Source organism: Ischnura elegans, chromosome 10 (assembly GCF_921293095.1).
Source record: "Ischnura elegans chromosome 10, ioIscEleg1.1, whole genome shotgun sequence".
Lineage (NCBI taxonomy): Eukaryota > Metazoa > Arthropoda > Insecta > Odonata > Coenagrionidae > Ischnura > Ischnura elegans.
Genome location: NC_060255.1, coordinates 26,173,346 through 26,192,650, shown reverse-complemented (window position 1 = coordinate 26,192,650; position 19,305 = coordinate 26,173,346). Strand labels below are relative to the sequence as shown.

General features: G+C 38.2%; 1 protein-coding gene across 1 annotated transcript; it reads left to right on the top strand.

The window, feature by feature from the left end:
• Positions 1–13: 13 nt before the first annotated feature.
• On the top strand, positions 14–19,061 carry LOC124166602. The gene is made up of 7 exons (XM_046544194.1): positions 14–102; positions 204–307; positions 1,480–3,287; positions 5,755–5,923; positions 9,596–10,052; positions 14,555–14,776; positions 18,173–19,061. The coding sequence occupies exons 2-7, from the start codon at positions 215–217 to the stop codon at positions 18,679–18,681; spliced, it is 3,258 nt and encodes a 1,085-aa protein (XP_046400150.1). The 5' UTR covers positions 14–102; positions 204–214; the 3' UTR covers positions 18,682–19,061.
• Positions 19,062–19,305: the final 244 nt, after the last annotated feature.

The following is a 19,305-nucleotide window of genomic DNA, read 5'->3' as shown; positions in this document are numbered from 1 at the left end:
TGAAGAAATTTGTTTTCAATTTTTGGCGCACTTACAAGGTTCCAAAGGCTGCTGAATTGTATCGATAATGAAATTATATAGCTAGTGAATGTGATCACCCGTGTACGTGAATCATCTCTTGATTGTGCAACGGATAACGCCTGTGAATTGCTGTCAGTGAAGGTTTATATTAGGCTCATTGACATATCCCAGGGATTTTTCAGGTTATGTCATCATGGAGCCTGATGACAATTTCAGCTTAATCAATGCTTATAGCAGTGAAGAGTCTCAGCCAAGGCAGCTGCCTCAAGCATTTTCTTGTAATAAGGTATTTAAAGTTGCCAACGTAATTTCCCTCTCGCCCCCAAGATACTGATTCGTTCACTTTACTTCTAGAGTTAATTGCACATTATTCAAGGTGTATCATTTCTGTGGCTCGTAATTTAGAAATTAATCAGATTATGAAATAATTTCCTCTTAATTCATGCAGTATCACATATCGGCTATATGCATTAAAAGGTTGGTATCAATATGGCAAACTATCACGGAGAGAAAAAACTTTGAATAATGCACTGCAAACCATAACAATGCGATCATGGGTGCACCTCAATCTTGGGATGATCTTTGGCGATACCAAAAATATAACTGCTCGCATACACTTAAGTGTTAAGATTTGATATTTCGTTGTGTAACGTCATCACGAATATTCTACTTCATCAAAACAAAATAAATTACCTTACTCAATGGGATCTAGTCAGTCCAAAGCCTCCCCGGAAAAGTTTTTGTATTATTTAGCCAATTTAATCGAATGTTTAAATAGTGGTGACGCGTGTTTTACGCCTATTCTCATCACAGTGTCGGATGCAGTGTTGAAAATTTTGCTATTGACTGGTAAATAGAGGTGTGCAAAAGGTAGCCTTTCCCCCTTATCAAAATATTGTATCGTGTTTCTAACCGCATTGAATTTTCTAGTCTCTCGAGTACGTCTACCAATAGTAATCAATTGCCACATTAGTGATAGATAATTCAATATTGGATAATTCAATTCAACAATCTAATGAAGAAATTCACCCATACGGCACAAGAAATGCATACAATATTCATGTAACTTTTCACAAAAAGAAGATAACTTCAAATAATCCTATGGTTATGGGTACCAAAATCTATAACTTGCTACCTGACAGTGTGAAGTGTACTAAATCGACAAAAGTATTTTTAAAAACTCTTAAAAGAGTATCTGATAATGAAATGTTATTATACTGTAAATGAATTCTTTAGTGATGATCACAAACAATGTTAAATTGAATCATTTTCTTTATCACCCATGTATACTGTGATGCTTTTGTACTTTGTATTTAAATAATTATGTTGTACTTTACATATTGACGAATCTGATACTTACATTTTTATGGTCTGCGGAGAATAAATTATTATTATTATTATTCGGGTATCCTTTTTTATGAAAATGTACTTATCCTAGTTACATTTTTATCTTCACAGGTGACTCCTATGCCATTGGTACCAGATGTATCTCTCGTTTTTGACTCCAGGACTAAAGATTCTGGAATCATCTCCAGTAATCATATGGATAACGCAACTGATTTACATCAGGATGGAGTAAAGTCAACAGCCGAAGACCAAGGCCCAAGGAAGTTCAAGCCATCTCCAATTGCACCTCTTCCAAATGAAACCTATGCTGCGTGGAGAGCTCGAGCCTGTAATGCTCCTAATTCTTTCAAGTCAAGGCTTCCAGGTTCACTGGAAACTATGCTTTTACATGACAATGACCTTTCCAATGATGAGGATTTTAACTCTGTTGGAAGGGTGAGAGAGCCATCAATTACTGTCTCTGGTGAAATCTTAGGTCATCAGGGTTCATCACCACGTCCAGATAAGAGTAATTATGTGTGCTTCATGGAGAGGACTATAGAGAATGGTATTAGAAGTAGAGCTCTTAGTGGTATGAATGAAAGTAATCAAAATGAAGCAATCCCTGAAGGCTTCAGAATGCAGAATAAGACCATCCCATTAAAATGTGTAACCTCAAGACCAAAGAATTACCGAACTATTGAAAACTATCAACATTTCCCTGTCTCGTCCTCTGCAAATAGCCAATTTCAACATCCTGTAGGTGTCTCTTGTGAAAATCAGTTCATTCCACAGCATCCACGGTTCATCGAAAATAAGTGTGAGAGAGATCCAAGTTCAATGGTGGGAAAAGTGAAACAAGCTCAGCATTCCCATGGCATGGTTCAAGAGCTCTCTTCTAGAGAGGCCGTAGGTGACTTGGATAGGGAAAATGCATGGGATGAGTCATCAGTTCCTGGCAAAGGATCTACAAAAAAGCGTGATTCCATGCGTGACTTGTATCGAATTGTACAGTTACAAAATGAACAGCTTAAATCCCTGCAAGCTCAAGTTGAGAAGCTCCTTAAGAAAAATGTAGCTGAACAGTCAGTGTCTTGTTTGCCGACGAAGTCTAAAAGATGGGGATATGTTGCATTTGTGGAAGAAGGTACTCAGACTGTGTCAGAACCAGATAGAAAGTCATCTGTAGGAGTGATGACTAGCTTTGTGGATACAAATATGTGTTCTAGTGATTCTGTGCCTGATAATCCCTCACGTTGTACCTGTAGTGGATGTCCTGGAAGAACTACATTAATCAGCACGGCAGCCAATGGCATGGAGTCTCAAGGTATCAACTGCAATGCAAACCCAGGCCACACCGCAGGCAATAATGGTGGTCATAAATATGAGGCCCCGAGGTCCTTAGTGAAGAATTTGAGAAATATGCACCAAGTGATTGAAGAAGAAACTGAAAGTGATGATAGCATGAAAAGAATTAATGAAACGGATTCACAAATGAAGTGCAATCACCTCAATGCCAAACCTAATCCTCACCAAGAGTGTGATAGTGGAGGATTCTCCGAAATGAAGAATGGGCCGACAAGAAACAGCATGAATGGGAACAAATCAAGAAGTAGGACCCCAAACTCTGATGCTGGTAAAACGAAAAGCAAAAGCTCAAAATCAGAAGCAGCATTTAGTGAGAAGATGCGAGAAAATCATGAACAGAATTGCAGACAGCAGGAAATTCCTAGGCACTGTGAAGGGCATGCCTCAGTTGGCCACAAGGCACTGACTGCTAAAACTCGACTCAATGATGATGAAATGACGATGACTCTCAATGGTGTTGATCTTCAAACTGTTACAGAACCACAGCATAGTCCAGAGCCTTCGATTCACGTTGAAATTCAAGATTACAAAGATTTTTCTGGTGAGATGGAAAGTCCTTCCGAGGAAGACAGGTAATTGTTTTAATTAAGGATGAGTCAGTTCTTAAATTTTGTTGGTTCTCGGTACAGGTCTGGTTCTCCCCCATAGGTTCTTGATACTCAGTACTAAGAATGAACTCTAGTTATCAGAATTAATGGCAAATTTAAATGAACAACCACAAGAAGTGAACGAAAATAATTTCACTGAAGAAGTAAATTAGCAGGAAAGGTCCGTTGAAGAATACACGATCGACCGATTTGTCACATTACATCAGGCAGCCACTGGTTCTTTCTCGTGGTTTTGATAAAAAAATTTAACAGTTTTACCCTATTTATGCTTCTTTTGGTAGAAATATTGCCTCCAGTACTGAACAGGCGTTCACTGAAAACAATAGTGGTCGAAATGATTTTGAAGGCCCACATGATATATGCTTGGAGCGCAGTTTACATACTGTGTTCCAAGTATGATCAATACTGAAACTTCCTCAACTCCTGACGACTGTTAATTTGTTGTAACTTGTGAGTCAGTTAAAAATATATTCTGTATTCTGCAAGGTTGCTTAAATTGTTACTTTAATTGACAACTTATTCGTATGTACACTGTCACAGTTCTTATAACCTCAACAATAAACTACTAAACACGCAGGTACTGCGACACCATGGATAAACTGAACTAACTGCGGCCGTGAACTAACGCAAAATTGTAATGCAGTGTTGCAATATGCAGGACGACCACACTTTTCAATGCATTGCATAGGTTTATCAACTTACGAATAAGCTCTCGGAACGCATCTTGCTCGTATGTCGAAGAATTACTGTACATATGTGTACATGATTAAATCTTAAGACCACTTTCAGACGAAACGATTTTCCGCCGGCCGCCGTACATGTTATGTCACTCGGCATTGCAGATAGTCATATCTTCTGAAAGTGGCCTCAATGTGGCATTGTCTGTATTTCACGCTTAGAAGGTGCATCGCCGGTCGGGATTGAAATGGGCACCGTTCTGTCAATGGTGCGATTTGACTCATTTGACTTAGAGACCAAGAATAGCGCTGTGCTGTGGGCGGTGGAAGGTGAAAAGTCAGCTCGTTTGAAAGCGGCTGCGGCTATGGAAATGCTACAATGTTGGCAAGAGTGACAAACTGACAAACCCTTAAATGCGCGTGTTAGCCAGCAACTCTCTAAAGAAAAAAACGTGTACTCCATGCAATCGGAAAGTAATATTTGTGTTTTTAAATATTTTTTTAGCCTTGAATACACTGCAGACCATTTCGGCTTTGGGCGCCAAATTCAATGGGGGCTCGGGTTAGTGTGATGGCTAGAGTGTTGGCTTCCCACCTCGTGGGCTTGGGTTCAAATCCCGGCAGTGGCAGAGAATTTTCAGAGACTGCCTGATCTATGCTTGGATGTTGTGTGGTGGACATCTCAAGCACAACACTCTGTCCGTCGGATGGAACGTAAAGCCGTGGCCCCCTTGGCGCCTTTTGTTAAGAGCTGGCTAATGCCAACGCTGGGTTTCTGCACCCTTTCTAACCTACCCCTCCCTCATGGCGCAAATGATCTAAGCTGTCGGTCTTATCCTCCAAATACCATACCATCAAATCCTCATGACTGTTCCGAGCCAGTTCCAAAGTACCAACTTGATGTGATCGGTTCTCGATACCAGTTCCATAGGCCAATTACCGGCAGAACCGGACCGGAACCGACCCATCTCTAATTTCATATATTCCATTGGTTATAATGCTCGTTGCATCACAGGCTGTAGTTGGAAGGGGTATTAGCTATCGGGTACATATAATTTTATACACTGCTTTGTTTTGGATTACTTTTTTTAAGTCACCGCTGTGACAGGAACAAAACTGTGTTCTGGATTGGAAAATTGGTTGCTTTAAAAAAATTATGGAGACTGATAACTATGAATGTGCTCTGAAGGAAAAGTGACTTTACAAAGTGACCAGCGATAATAGTTCCTACCACACCATACTAGTCATAGTGACAGGCCACAGAGCGACTAAAACGGTGTGGAATATATTCTAATGCCATGGTTGACCAGGACTGCTAGCTTAGACATGGTTCTGACTGAAGTGCCTTAAAGATATTTCTGCTTCTGGGAATATTTTTTTATATTGTTTTGGTGGGGCATAGAAATTGCTGGAACCAGTAGTACCAAAATCGACCCATCTCTAGTTTTAATATATTATTTAGTTTTACAAAATACCCAATTGTCATAATGTCCGCGTAGTAATTCAGATTGACTTATTCTATCAATCTATAGGTAAATTCCCTTATATCACAAGGAAGCATTTCATAAATTTTCAAGTCAAAATGTATGTACTTTTTCATATGAAATGAATCTAATTGATTTTCCACTCTGTACTTTGCCTTTTATTGGGAAAGTTATAGCCTTTATTATTTAATGAAGCTGAGTTTAGTTAATAATTGGGAATTTTTTAGAATTCTTGCATACAAAATGATGAATGAATATTTCTGATTTCAGCTATTATTCAGAGAATGAAGATTCTTGTTCTGAAAGTAGCGGAGAAGAAGAATCTGACTCTGTGCAACATAGGCAGACTCCTTGTAATTCCAAACAGAAGAAGGCTGCAAAGCAGGAGGGTATTGGAGGAAATGGCAAAGTTGGATGGACATTCTATAATAATGTTTTGGTGAGTGCATTGAACCAAATTGTCCATTGGCAAACATGAGTAAGGCCATAGCCAGAAATGGTTAGATCTCCATCTCCTCCTCCCCCACTCATTACGGCCTTGAACATGAGCTTCCATAATAGGGAAGTGCACTAATTTTTTTTTATTGCTGAATTTGAAAGTTTAGCCTAAAAAAGAAACATTAGTATAGTCGCTTTTATTTTCTGCATCTGGGGTATGCACTTTAAAACGTTTTGAAAGTCGGAAAATTTCATGTTGCGCTGAAACACAGTGCCTCCATCTTGATTGAGATGTGACGTCACAAGGCAGTAGTCACCAGTGAAGTATCGCTGTATTCCGTCGCCTTCTTTAGCGCGGCGAGAGTTTCCGGGAATCGGTGGAGTTTGCTTCCTAAAAATGTCGTCTAGTACCGAAAACATGAATTCAAAATAGAATTATAAATGATTTTTTGTTCCAAATTTCATCTCGAGGTCGAAACAAAAGCCTGGAGAAGATATTCATTCCCGTGCCTTAAGCAAAAGCTATACGGAATAAATGGTTCAAGGCTGCTCCTGACTCTTACCTATCGATGATATTCTGTTTTGAAGATCATTTGAAGGTATTGTAAGATCAAATTGTTATTGATATTATAATAATTTACTTAATAGGTACCTCAGTCACATCAGAAAGTGTGTTGAGTCAAAATATAGCATCTTCCGCGTAGACCTACGTAATTTATAAACTGAAAGTAGTTTGGTTAAAGAATTATGGCGCGACTGTTTTTTTACACGACCGGGCAAAATGCGTACTTTGCCCATGATATGTGCATATATGATAACAAACGATTTTTGTTAAAGTTAATCTTTATTTGTTGAAATTAGTACATTTATAGGTGATACAGATATAAAGGTACACGGCAGGTCGCGCGGCGTAATTTGTACTCCACTGGTGACGGGTTCATCTTGCTGATCCAAAAAATTAGCTACAATACCTCGAACTTTGAAAACTCGCAATATAGGCAGTCAAAGTACATTGTAAGAATACACGAGACCATTATAGCCCAGAATGTACGTACAATGTCGAAATCCTTGGTTTTCAAAGATTGACGTATTTTATACGCCAGCGCGCCCGGTCCAGGGTTATCAACTTTTATTTCATCCTATTTGTTAGTTGAAATTATATTTCTGAATGGTTCTTTTAGCACTGCTACTGAGGTAAACTGGTAGGTACTGAGTACAAGGTACTGAGGTATGTACTGAGTAAATAAACTCCCTTTGGAGTAATGTGAATTACAAGTGTTCGAGATATATCGCATTTTATATTCGCTTTGTGTTCTTATTGATTATGCCTGTACGCATATTGTTGCTTGCCGCGAGCCTTTAATGGTATGTGCTCTTGCAAGAGTGGTTTTCATTTTTAATGTGGAAGTTGGTCAGTATAAGCAAAGAAAAAAATTAACATTTTAGCGCACACCAACCCTTGTAGTCATCGTATCTCGGCGTTTGTAAAGACACTGCTAAAATACCTAAACGCCATAATGACGATAAAAAAATTGTCTCATGTCAATGATTGCAGCAATTATAATTAATGATAAACTAGACGCCGTATGATCACAATGAAGGCAACAAAAAATAATGCCATCACGTAGACTTGAACCACGGCTCTTCGGGTAACCTATTCCTTTTGACTCGTGCACGCTACCACTACCCCAGCCGACCCATTGAAAAATTGTGGATATTTTGAATTTATATATATAACTTGTAAAAAGTAACGCATGAAAATTAATTAATTACAGCCTAACTAACGCCCTAATTGAAAAAGATGCAGCACGGTACGAGGTCTCCCCTTGTTAGCCTTAACGTGTCGCATTTCTATGGAGCGTTGAACCTGTCCTCCTTATTCAAAAATTCAGTAACCATAAATACATCAAAGTTTGTTATACCATTTATAAATCGTTGGAATTTTCCTTCTCCCAACCAAGATTATCTTTTCTTGAACCCATCCTGGACAGCGAACCATTGCAACAACCAGCCAGCTCGGAAATAAGGCTAACATCCCATGATTCTAGTAGCGAAGGGCGAACGTTCCGGCCGGCGTGAATACATACGCAACGAATAAGTCTTGCAGCAAACGTCTGAAATAGGTTTATTAGTTTGACTCGGTTCTTACAAAAAAAGTTTTGGCATGATAAACGGCATTGTGCCAAAATATACCCAGCGAAAAATAAATGCCATCATGCATTTATTAAAGATTCAATGTGCTATTCGTAAACTACTCTTTCCAAACTTGAAGTTGACACGTAAATGAATATTAATATATTACGCAATGATGAAGTCGTTTACTCAAAAGAGAAGCAGCCACATATATAATCTGAAGATATTTTATGGCAGCAAAAAACGGATATCCTCAAATTCTGTAATTTTTCTATGCAATAATAGTGGTAGAACTAAACGGTGTAGAAGCTGCCTTCTGCTACTGCCTTGTGACGTCACGGCCAATATTCAACATGGACACCCGTTTTCGCGGCCTTTGAATTTTTCCATATTTCAGACGGTCATCTCGAATCAAGTATTCACTATTAGGATTTAAACTGTGGTTTTACGACATTATGTTATTCTGAACTCTAATTTAAAAAATTTGTTTGGTGCATTTGAAACACTAGTGCACTTCCCTATTGATTGACAAGCTTTTATTTCTTTATAAAATGTGTAATAAGAGAGCCACTGAATTGTATGGGTGATTAGTTTTCTATCTGAAATCTCAAAGATCATGAATTCTTAACTTATTTTATACTCAAATATGCTGGTTGCCCATTAGGTAGAGCCTTGGGCTACTGAGTGAAAGTTCACGGGTTCAAATATCAGGTGAAGCCTTCAGTTGTAGTATGGAATGTTGAGGTGGTGGCAGCTGTGGTCATTTGTACTATTTGGGTAGGGTAGGAGAGGAAGGATGGAAAGAAACTTAGCATCGGCAGTAGCCTGCTCTTAGCAAAATGTGCCAAGGGAACCATGGCTTAAAGTCCTATTGGACGGATGGAGTGCTGTGCTCAAAGTACCATACACAATGCACACTCAAGCAGGGATCAGACAGTCTCTGAAAAATCTCTCCCACCTCTAGAATTTGAATCTGGAACCACAGCAGGGGAGGCTACTCTAGCCATCACACCAACCTGATCCCCGTGAAGCCTTCGGAAACCCTCATAAAAATTCTGAAAGTGCGAGGTGGCCTAAAGTAAAGAATTGGTCCCCTTGCTCTGTGCTTATCAGTTTCATTCTCTTTCAGAGTTGTATCCTCTCCTATCGAATTCAGTCTTCAGGTTGTATCACCGAGTGAGTGGGTGACATTACCATTTGCCTATGTAACATTAGCAGAACATCCCATTTGTTATTAAGTGTGATGAAAATAAGGAGTGATGCCACCTTCATGAATAGGCCGTAATAATGCCATCACTAAATTCCTGTATACTAATTCAAATGATGATAAATGTTGTTCCTCATAATAACTTCACCTGAATTTATTAAAAAGAATAGTCAACTTTTGGTAATCACTTCTTATCAAATTATATTGGTCTTTTTTGTCCCTTAGTTATTTCTTAGGTAAATTTTTATATAGTCCTGTTTACGGATTTAGAAAACTAAAGTGGTGATGTGGATGAGAGGTAATTTCTCTAGAATTAACAAAAATCTTTTCTAGGGCCAAGTGAATAAACTGTTGGAGAATCAAGAGCCTACTGATGTGCCTCAACGTGTCAGTGATGAAGGTTTCCAAGATATGAATTCACGCTCCAATAGACAGGATCAAGGACCTATACCAGCTTCACCAACAATGGAGGTTGTTCGTGAAGCTACTCTTCAGCATCTAAGGCAACTTGGTATCAATCTCCCGAATGAACAGCTAAGGAATAACTTTGCATCTCCTGTGTCTTCAAATGGTGTCACTAATCCTGCTGTCAGGGACACGCAAGATGGTAGAAGGGTTACTTTCGACTCACGTAGTAACAGAGGAGGAATTGCTGGAGAGAGACGGCCCACGGAGACAAGCTTAAGGATTAAAGCATTGGCTATGAAGTATTTAAGTGAGGAACAACTTGCAAGCTGTGGATTTATGGGTCTGAAAGACTGCTCTAATCCAGAATCTCCTCAAATACATGGTAAGGCATAACGGTTAACATTTGGCTTTCATGATAATCATGGGTAACTTTTTGGAAATTACATCTATTATTGCTTCATGAAATTATGGAAGCTGTGCACATTTTTATATATCTCCACTTTTATTTCCCCTTCTTTTGATTATATGTACATCTCAATGTCATAAAATAGCTTGAAAGGTATTCAGATGGTCCTCTAGCACCCCTGCATTTTTTAAATGCCGTATTCCTCCGAATATAGTCCCCCCCCCCTACATTTGAGGCTTGAGTTTCGGGAAAAAATTTAAAAACTGGGTTTGAATATAGTCCCCCCTTAACTTTTATCACGTGCATTTTTGGAAAAAAAGGGGGACTATATTCAGACATATACGGTACCTATATCTAATAATGATGCTGTGTCGAATTAATTCAGATTTTATTTATGGCCTTTGTAGATAAGTTGGTTTGCACATTCCGCACGAATGTGGGGGACTGTGGCTCAAGTCCAGGTTAAGGTAAATGATTTTTCACCTTTGGGTTTTTCAGATATGAGTTTTTGAGTGATTATTTAATCATTCACCCCTTACTAGGCTTCCTCAAGAGAAATCTCAATGCTTATTTCAATATTCATCGGAAATGGGTTCAATAGGGAAGTGCACTAATTTTTTTTTATTGCTGAATTTGAAAGTTTAGCCTAAAAAAGAAACATTAGTATAGTCACTTTTATTTTCTGCATCTGGGGTATGCACTTTAAAACGTTTTGAAAGTCAGAAAATTTCATGTTGCGCTGAAACACAGTGCCTCCATCTTGATTGAGATGTGACGTCACAAGGCAGTAGTCACCAGTGGAGTATCGCTGAATTCCGTCGCCTTCTTTAGCGCGGCGAGAGTTTCCGGGAATCGGTGGAGTTTGCTTCCTAAAAATGTCGTCTAGTACCGAAAACATGAATTCAAAATAGAATTATAAATGATTTTTTGTGCCAAATTTCATCTCGACGTCGAAACAAAAGCTTGGAGAAGATATTCATTCCCGTGCCTTAAGCACAAGCTATACGGAATAAATGGTTCAAGGCTGCTCCTGACTCTTACCTATCGATGATATTCTGTTTTGAAGATCATTTGAAGGTATTGTAAGATCAAATTGATATTTATATTATAATAATTTACTTAATAGGTACCTCAGTCACATCAGAAAGTGTGTTGAGTCAAAATATAGCATCTTCCACGTAGACCTACGTAATTTATAAACTGAAAGTAGTTTGGTTAAAGAATTATGGCGCGACTGTTTTTTTACACGACCGGGCAAAATGCGTACTTTGCCCATGATATGTGCATATATGATAACAAACGATTTTTGTTAAAGTTAATCTTTATTTGTTGAAATTAGTACATTTATAGGTGATACAGATATTAAGGTACACGGCAGGTCGCGCGGCGTAATTTGTACTCCACTGGTGACGGGTTCATCTTGCTGATCCAAAAAATTAGCTACAATACCTCGAACTTTGAAAACTCGCAATATAGGCAGTCAAAGTACATTGTAAGAATACACGAGACCATTATAGCCCAGAATGTACGTACAAAGTCGAAATCTTTGGTTTTCAAAGATTGACGTATTTTATACGCCAGCGCGCCCGGTCCAGGGTTATCAACTTTTATTTCATCCTATTTGTTAGTTGAAATTATATTTCAGAATGGTTCTTTTAGCACTGCTACTGAGGTAAACTGGTAGGTACTGAGTACAAGGTACTGAGGTATGTACTGAGTAAGTAAACTCCCTTTGGAGTAATGTGAATTACGTGTTCGAGATATATGGCATTTTATATTCACTTTGTGTTCTTATTAATTATGCCTGTACGTATATTGTTGCTTGCCGCGAGCCTTTAATGGTATGTGCTCTTGCAAGAGTGGTTTTCATTTTTAATGTGGAAGTTGGTCAGTATAAGCAAAGAAAAAATTAACATTTTAGCGCACACCAACCCTTGTAGTCATCGTATCTCTGCGTTTGTAATGACACTGCTAAAATACCTAAACGCCATAATGATGATAAAAAAATTGTCTCATGTCAATGATTGCTGCAATTATAATTAATGATAAACTTGATGCCGTATGATCACGATGAAGACAACAAAAAATAATGCCATGACGCAGTCTTGAATCACGGTCCTTCGGGTGAGGTCTATCCTATGAATCGTGCACGCTACCACTACCCCAACCGACCCATTAGGATATAGTGGACATTTTGAATTTATATGCATAACTTGTAAAAAGTAACGCATGAAAATTAATTAATTACAGCCTAACTAACGCCCTAATTGAAAAAGATGGAGCAAGGTACGCGGTCTCCCCTTGTTAGCCTTAACGTCTCGCATTTCTATGGAGCGTTGAACCTGTCCTCCTTATTCAGTAACCATAAATACATCAAAGTTTGGTATACCATTTATAAATCGTTGGAATTTTCCTTCTCCCAACCAAGATTATATTTTCTTGAACCCATCCTGGACAGCGAACCATTGCAACAACCAGCCAGCTCGGACATAAGGCTAACATCCCATGATTCTAGTTGCGAAGGGCGAACGTTCCGGCCGGCGTGAATACATACGCAACGAATAAGTCTTGCAGCAAACGTCTGAAATAGGTTTATTAGTTTGACTCGGTTCTTACAAAAAACGTTTTGGCATGATAAACGGCATTGTGTCAAAATATACCCAGCGAAAAATAAATGCCATCATGCATTTATTAAAGATTCAATGTGCTATTCGTACTACTCTTTCCAAACTTGAAGTTGACACATAAATGAATATTAATATATTACGCAATGATGAAGTCGTTTACTCAAAAGAGAAGCAGCCACATATATATTCTGAAGATATTTTATGACAGCAAAAAACGGATACCCTCAAATTCTGTAATTTTTCTATGCAATAATAGTGGTAGAACTAAACGGTGTAGAAGCTGCCTTCTGCTACTGCCTTGTGACGTCACGGCCAATATTCAACATGGACACCCGTTTTCGCGGCCTTTGAATTTTTCCATATTTCAGACGGTCATCTCGAATAAAGTATTCACTATTAGGATTTAAACTGTGGCTTTACGACATTATGTTATTCTGAACTCTAATTTAAGAAATGTGTTTGGTGCATTTGAAACACTAGTGCACTTCCCTATTTTTTTCAAATCTGTAACTTCCAGGTTTCCTTGTGGTAGATAATGCTGCCTTAACGATGCTTTGAGATTCTCATTTTGTGAACCTCTTTCCTCTCCTAACGTGGGGAATTCGTCATTATCAAGATGTTGAGACTCCTATTCCCTTGATCTTACCTATAGCTTCTTCTGTGGCTGCAAGGTAAAAATGTCTGTAACTTATAGACCTGAACTCTGAAGTGTAACCCAAAGAAATCAGAGACTTTGATTCTGCTGCTTGCTAGTCTCTTTTTATTTCCATAGTTGAGTTATTAAGCAATTAGCATTTTTTTATTATTGCCGGTGGAATAATTTGGCATCATAGAATGTTATGGATTTTTTTAAGTTTTAAATTCTAGTTTAGGAATTATCAAGGGGTATAAGGGGTGAAAAATGGGTAGGATAAGTTCGGCAAAAACTCCAGAGGAATCTCCTAATCACCTATTGGAGGAAATTTCCTCACTCCCCTTTAACACCCCCACCCTCATCTATTCATTCACTCACCACCTCGACTTACTTCTCCATTTCACCTCTTTACTCCCTCTTGATGGAAACCTTGTGCATACATGACATTGTACCCCGATGATGCTGTGAAAAGTGAAACTTGTCACATTAAAAACTTGGAGAGGTGGATGTTGTCTTTATTTTCTAATAGGGTAGTTTCCTTCATAAAAGAAAACGAAAGGCATTGATTGCGATTCGTTACCCACCATTAGTGTATTCATTTTATATAAATTATTTCGTTTTAGAAATCCCAGTTTAGACGAATGGCAATGGTCCGTTTTTATCCTCATTTGAAAAGGGCCAGAGATGCGCCCATGCGATGCCACTCCATGTGACGTCACAGGGACCTAGTTTCTATACGAGAAGATAGGAGTTATACATCGTCTGAGGTTACCAATGCATGCATGAGGCGTAGAGCTCAGGGAAACATGTCTTAATAATCACTTATTAAAACTGGCTAAGGTCGGAAAGTTTTCTTCGTTTGATAAGGTATTAATAATCCATATTTAAGCCAAGCGCTACCTGCTAGCAGCCTGCATCGTATCAGCGCTCAGCTTCGCCTCAAGGTCACTTCACAGGGCGGCAGCGGGAACCAGAAATACGTCGCACGGAGAGATTTCCCGGCATTCATACTTGCGAGTCGCATTTTCGCGTGCTTGAAAATTTTCACTTTTCATTTAATCGCGAAAAATAGATATCGTCATTTAAAAATCTAAAAGCGTGAAATACGTACTCCAGGAGTAGTAATCTTTCGACTTAGGCAATAAAAAAATGTCATGTTTACATGCATGCATGACAATACATACCTTAATTTCAAGTACTCTGTGTTTCATTTTCAGAACAACCTTCTAACTTGGCTAGAGGAATGATTGGTGAAATGTCTTCTTCTGCTGACTTTACCCTGTATGGAATGAATGGCACTAACCTGTCATTCACTACTTTGAGATATCTTCAGAGGTACCATTTACTGCCAAGCAATGGAGCTGGCCTTGCAGGAATATGGCGACATCAGGAAGGAGTTCATCAGACAAATTTTTTGGAGTCTGCCAGGCTTGCTAGAGGTTAGTGATTCATCGTAATTGATGATGATGTATTGTGAATCTGAATTTGGATATTGCATATACATAATTGTTTATATTTTGGTCATTATTAACCCAGTGGTAGTCATGCCCATTTTCCCCACATAAATGGTCACGAGGGGTGTCTCTGACACCTCAAAAGATTTCCCTCAATTTCTTTAAAAAAGCATACACTTTTTTAAAAGTGTACACCTCGACGTATCTTTTGTTTAATCAGGCATTTGCTATTCTCTATATTTTAAATCATTAACTAAACTTTAATTAAAAAAAAAATATTTTTCAATACCCTGATTTCCACTAGGCAGTTCGTTTTCCTCCAGAAAAATTGCCATTTTTTTGTTTTAGCCAAAGAACTCCTTTAAAAATGCTGAGATTAATATACATGGCCTATACTTTTATAAACATCTATCGCCATATCTCATCATATTTTCAACATCGACCTCTATTTGCCTTAAGCAATTACTAATAAATCTACTAAAATAATCAACTTACGGATGTTGAATTGATTCCCAAAATGTATTCATGGGGCAAAATTTACGATTTCTTATAACTATTAATTACTTCTTCCACAAAAGATATACAACATTGAAAAGATAAACAAATAAATTCTGCAGTCTTCAACTACAGCTCTATTTTGTGCTATTTAAAACTTTTATTGAATCGAAAGATTGCAGAAAATAAATCATGTAAAATATTTATTTGCTTCATATGACTGCAAATTTCACCAAATGTGTTCCATGCATTAATTTCTTATGCAGTTCACAGCATATTTTAGTTTTTTTTATCTTTACCTCTTGGACAACAACACATCTTCCAACTTTTTTCCTTGTTTTCTCCTCATCCTTTTCTCAGGCTCATTTTGTGCATATTCCTCTATTTTTTTCAAGTCTGCAGTGCTGTAGTTGGAAAAAAAATTTAGGCGGTACTCACCAAAAATTCCAACAGCTGAACATGTATTATACATCCGGTCGCAAGGTATTTTAACCGGTCCGCTAATAACGAGCTTGGATTTTAGGGGGTACGCCGTACCAGTCCAACTCAATCACTAGAGTCTCCGGACATCGATTTCGTTAATGATCTAATTTTAAAGTATGGGAAAGTTAAGGATCGGGCTATCCCACAAAGAAAACTTATCTGCAATGTTGATTGTGAATTGGGATCCATGAGTATGACAAATGCGTTGATGTCAGCAGTCATACAGTGCAGTCATGATAGGTGCTGCCTATTTTGTCTACTTTGCCTACACTTCCTTTAGTACAGTTATAAAAGGTCAATATTTCCTGCTTTCTTTCATTTTTTACTCGTCTTGGATTCATTGATAAAAAATAGTTGTGTGCATTGTTGGCAAAAGAATTACATAAATTCTTTGACTATTTTGGGACGTAGGAAGCCAGAGTTTTTTCCTTCCTTTTGTTTTTGGTTTTGACACCAATACAATTTTCAGTTGCAATAATCCTCATTATAGCGTCTGTAGATGATTTTTGAAAAATCAGGTCCTTCACGTAATAAAATTACTCGGCAAGACATATGTTGACTGTTAACCTGGTATTGTCCTGTGCGTTTCTCTACGTTTGATATACAATTACTATTTGCAGTATAAATGCCGTGGGATGCCCACTCGTGGCAGTAAATTTAGCACGCCCTCTGGAGTAAAAAACCCAACGCTGTCTTTTCCATGTTCACCTCCGAAGTACCGACGTGATGGGACGATGCTTACAAGTAAGAAAAGCAAACAGGAGCGTTTTAAAAATACATCACTGAGGGAGAAACTCCCCTGCCTTCCGCTTGTTTTTGACCTGGGGTTTCAGATGACTACCTCACACTGAAAACCAAGGCCACTCAGTTCCCCTTGGACCTGTGACTGGTAGAGGGGAGGGGGGACGATAAGAAGTTTGTGTTAGAGATGCACCCCCATTTTTGGCTGCAATTTCTGGGAAAAAATGTGCACCTCTTACACTCCCATTCACAGTAATTGAAACTCCACTGATAGTTAATCCACTCCACTCATAGTTAAGTTTCGATCCCAAAAGTTGAGTGGAGGGGGATAAGAGAGAATACTTCTGATCCATTTCATGACAGAATATAGAGAGGTTAAAACATTGAGCTTTAAAATCAAATGGCCAGTTTTGCGTTCACCCTACTCCTGTTAGTAGTAAAAATATGAGTGCCCCATGCATCTAATGGCAGTTGGTCGAACCTCTTTTTTATTCAGCTGTACTTTGTACTTGCTGAGTGGGTGGAAACTAAACCTTTCTTAGGTGAAGCAAGTGGTCCCTCCCGTGCCAAGCATTACCTATATATGCGTTTCGTTTCATCCCAGAGTTTTACTTTATTTTCGACCCGAAGTGGTTTGACTCTGATTTCGTTTCGACCCTGAGTTTAGCTCCCTGGGTTTTAATCCATTTGGTTTTGTTTCTACATTTCTCAGCCGGGAACTATGTACATATGTATTGAATTTAGTGGTTTTGTAGTTCGTTTAGTTCTATTGCCATTCCTGCTTTCATTGGCTTTAGTTGAAAAATGAAGGGGCAAAAAATTTTAGTAATGGTATGATTTAAACAGAAGGGGAAAACAAGAAACCTTAGGAGAAAAAGGGTTATAAATGCATAATTCATAAGTTGATGCTTAATACAGCTTTGTTGAGTTTGAGTCCATTGAGCAATGAAATTCTTTTCCCTGGAAGAAACCTTTTTTGTGTTATTCCTCATCTCATGTTCAGTAAATACAATGATGACATAAGTAATTTGTAGAGGAAACCTTCAAGAGGTCTCTTTAAGAATGACAGTGAGGTCATTCACTCTGACTCAAAATCACAATTTATTAAAATATTAGGTTGACGTAAAGGAGTGATGAGGTACGAAAGGAAAAAAATCTGCCTCATTCTGCCATTCTCTCATAATTTTAAAATTAAAAAAGTGAAAGTTGCTGCCTAATATTCATGAGTTGATGACATCATTAGAGTTTCAGCTCATTTACTCATTCAGAAAAAAATCACTCGCTGAAGAGAACAATCACTTAGTGGGGGCAGCAGTGAACCCTGAAAGGAGGATGTATGAGACCCAGAAGTAGGTGAAACACAGTGACCCACTCTGCAGTAGTTCGTGACTTCTTTAACTTATCTGTGGAAAAATTTAAGCCATCAATTTTATACCATGAATTGCTCATGAAGTGGGTGATGGATTGAAAAACTGAAAATTATGGGTCTCCATATTTTTTTACTTAATTGATAGCAAAGAATATTTATACCCAATGTTAGCCAATTACAGGCATGCATGCTAATGTTACTGTGTGAATGCTTGTTGTTCAGTATTTTTTATTATAGTTCTAATTTGCTTGGAATAGTTAATTTGTCTACAAATAAATGTTTACATTCTGCAGGACCTGATATTGGGGACACTAAAAGCCCAGGACATATTGACTACACTAATGATTACATGGAAGGATTACGTCAGGGTGCTAACATGGCGATGGGTCTAGTTGGAAAGGTGCATTCAAGTACTCCCTCAACTAAAGTTGATTATGCACTGCCAGGTTCTAAAGTGGCAGATTCAACGAAAGAAGTGCATGGACTCGAGAACAGAAGGCATTGTGCAAACGGCACAAGAGATATGAATGGTATGGTGAATCAAGTAGTCCAATCAGAGAAGAAACCTGCATCTAAACCCAGGAGTAAAGGGAAGCAGCGAGGCTTTCAGTCTGCTAGAGGTAAGGAGTGTGACAGAAATGGCCAAAGTCCTGCCATACCTGGGAAGACTGACAAGGAGAGGCCACTGGGTGGCAATATTTTAAGAGCAAGTGATCCTAAACAAAGGATTCACAATGAAAGTCTGAGGTCTAGTAATATACTGGACATTACTGCGTTGAGGCAGCAGCCTAAACTTCTTTAAAAGTAATTTTTATTTCATTACGTGAGGATGTGTATGTAATATTTCCTTCAGTTTTTGCAACTGGAAGTTTTAGTCTCCTGGATAGGTAGGTTTGTAATTAAACAACTGGAGAAATGTATGATTATATGTGCAATGGCAAATTATTATTCAATAACCTCCACTGTACAGCTTTTATAATGAACACAGTCATTTTTTATTTGGTGTTTATAGGCAAGCCCTGGTAACTTGCTCAAAAGTTTGAAAGCCAATTTAGTTTGCCACACCTGTGAGTTTTGTTTTTTATCTATGGGTTTCATTATATTTGTGTATGATGTCAATATAATTAGGGTTGATTGATTTCCTGTATGATTTGGTAAATAAATTCGATAATTTTAAAAGAATTTATTTGGCAATGTAATTGCTAATTACATCATGAACATGTTTGATATCAAGGCATCAAATTATATAGTGAAACTCGTCACTCTTTCAGTTTTCCTCAGGAATTTTCTGAGCTTTTTGCACCACTGATCTTTATATAAGGAGTATACTTACAGGAGCTGTTCCCTCTCATGCACTAAGCAGGACCCAATTTATCTATATGGAATGAAATATACTAATGTGAAGTACTGTGTTAAAATTGCCTCC

What these genes read in the sequence shown, in the direction of transcription:
- LOC124166602 (XM_046544194.1), top strand. Translation starts at nt 215, where the DNA reads ATGGAGCCTGATGACAATTTCAGCTTAATCAATGCTTATAGCAGTGAA. An exon ending in AAGCATTTTCTTGTAATAAG is followed by an intron (nt 308 to 1,479) that starts GTATTTAAAGTT and finishes TTATCTTCACAG; the next exon opens with GTGACTCCTATGCCATTGGT. An exon ending in GTCTGCCAGGCTTGCTAGAG is followed by an intron (nt 14,777 to 18,172) that starts GTTAGTGATTCA and finishes TACATTCTGCAG; the next exon opens with GACCTGATATTGGGGACACT.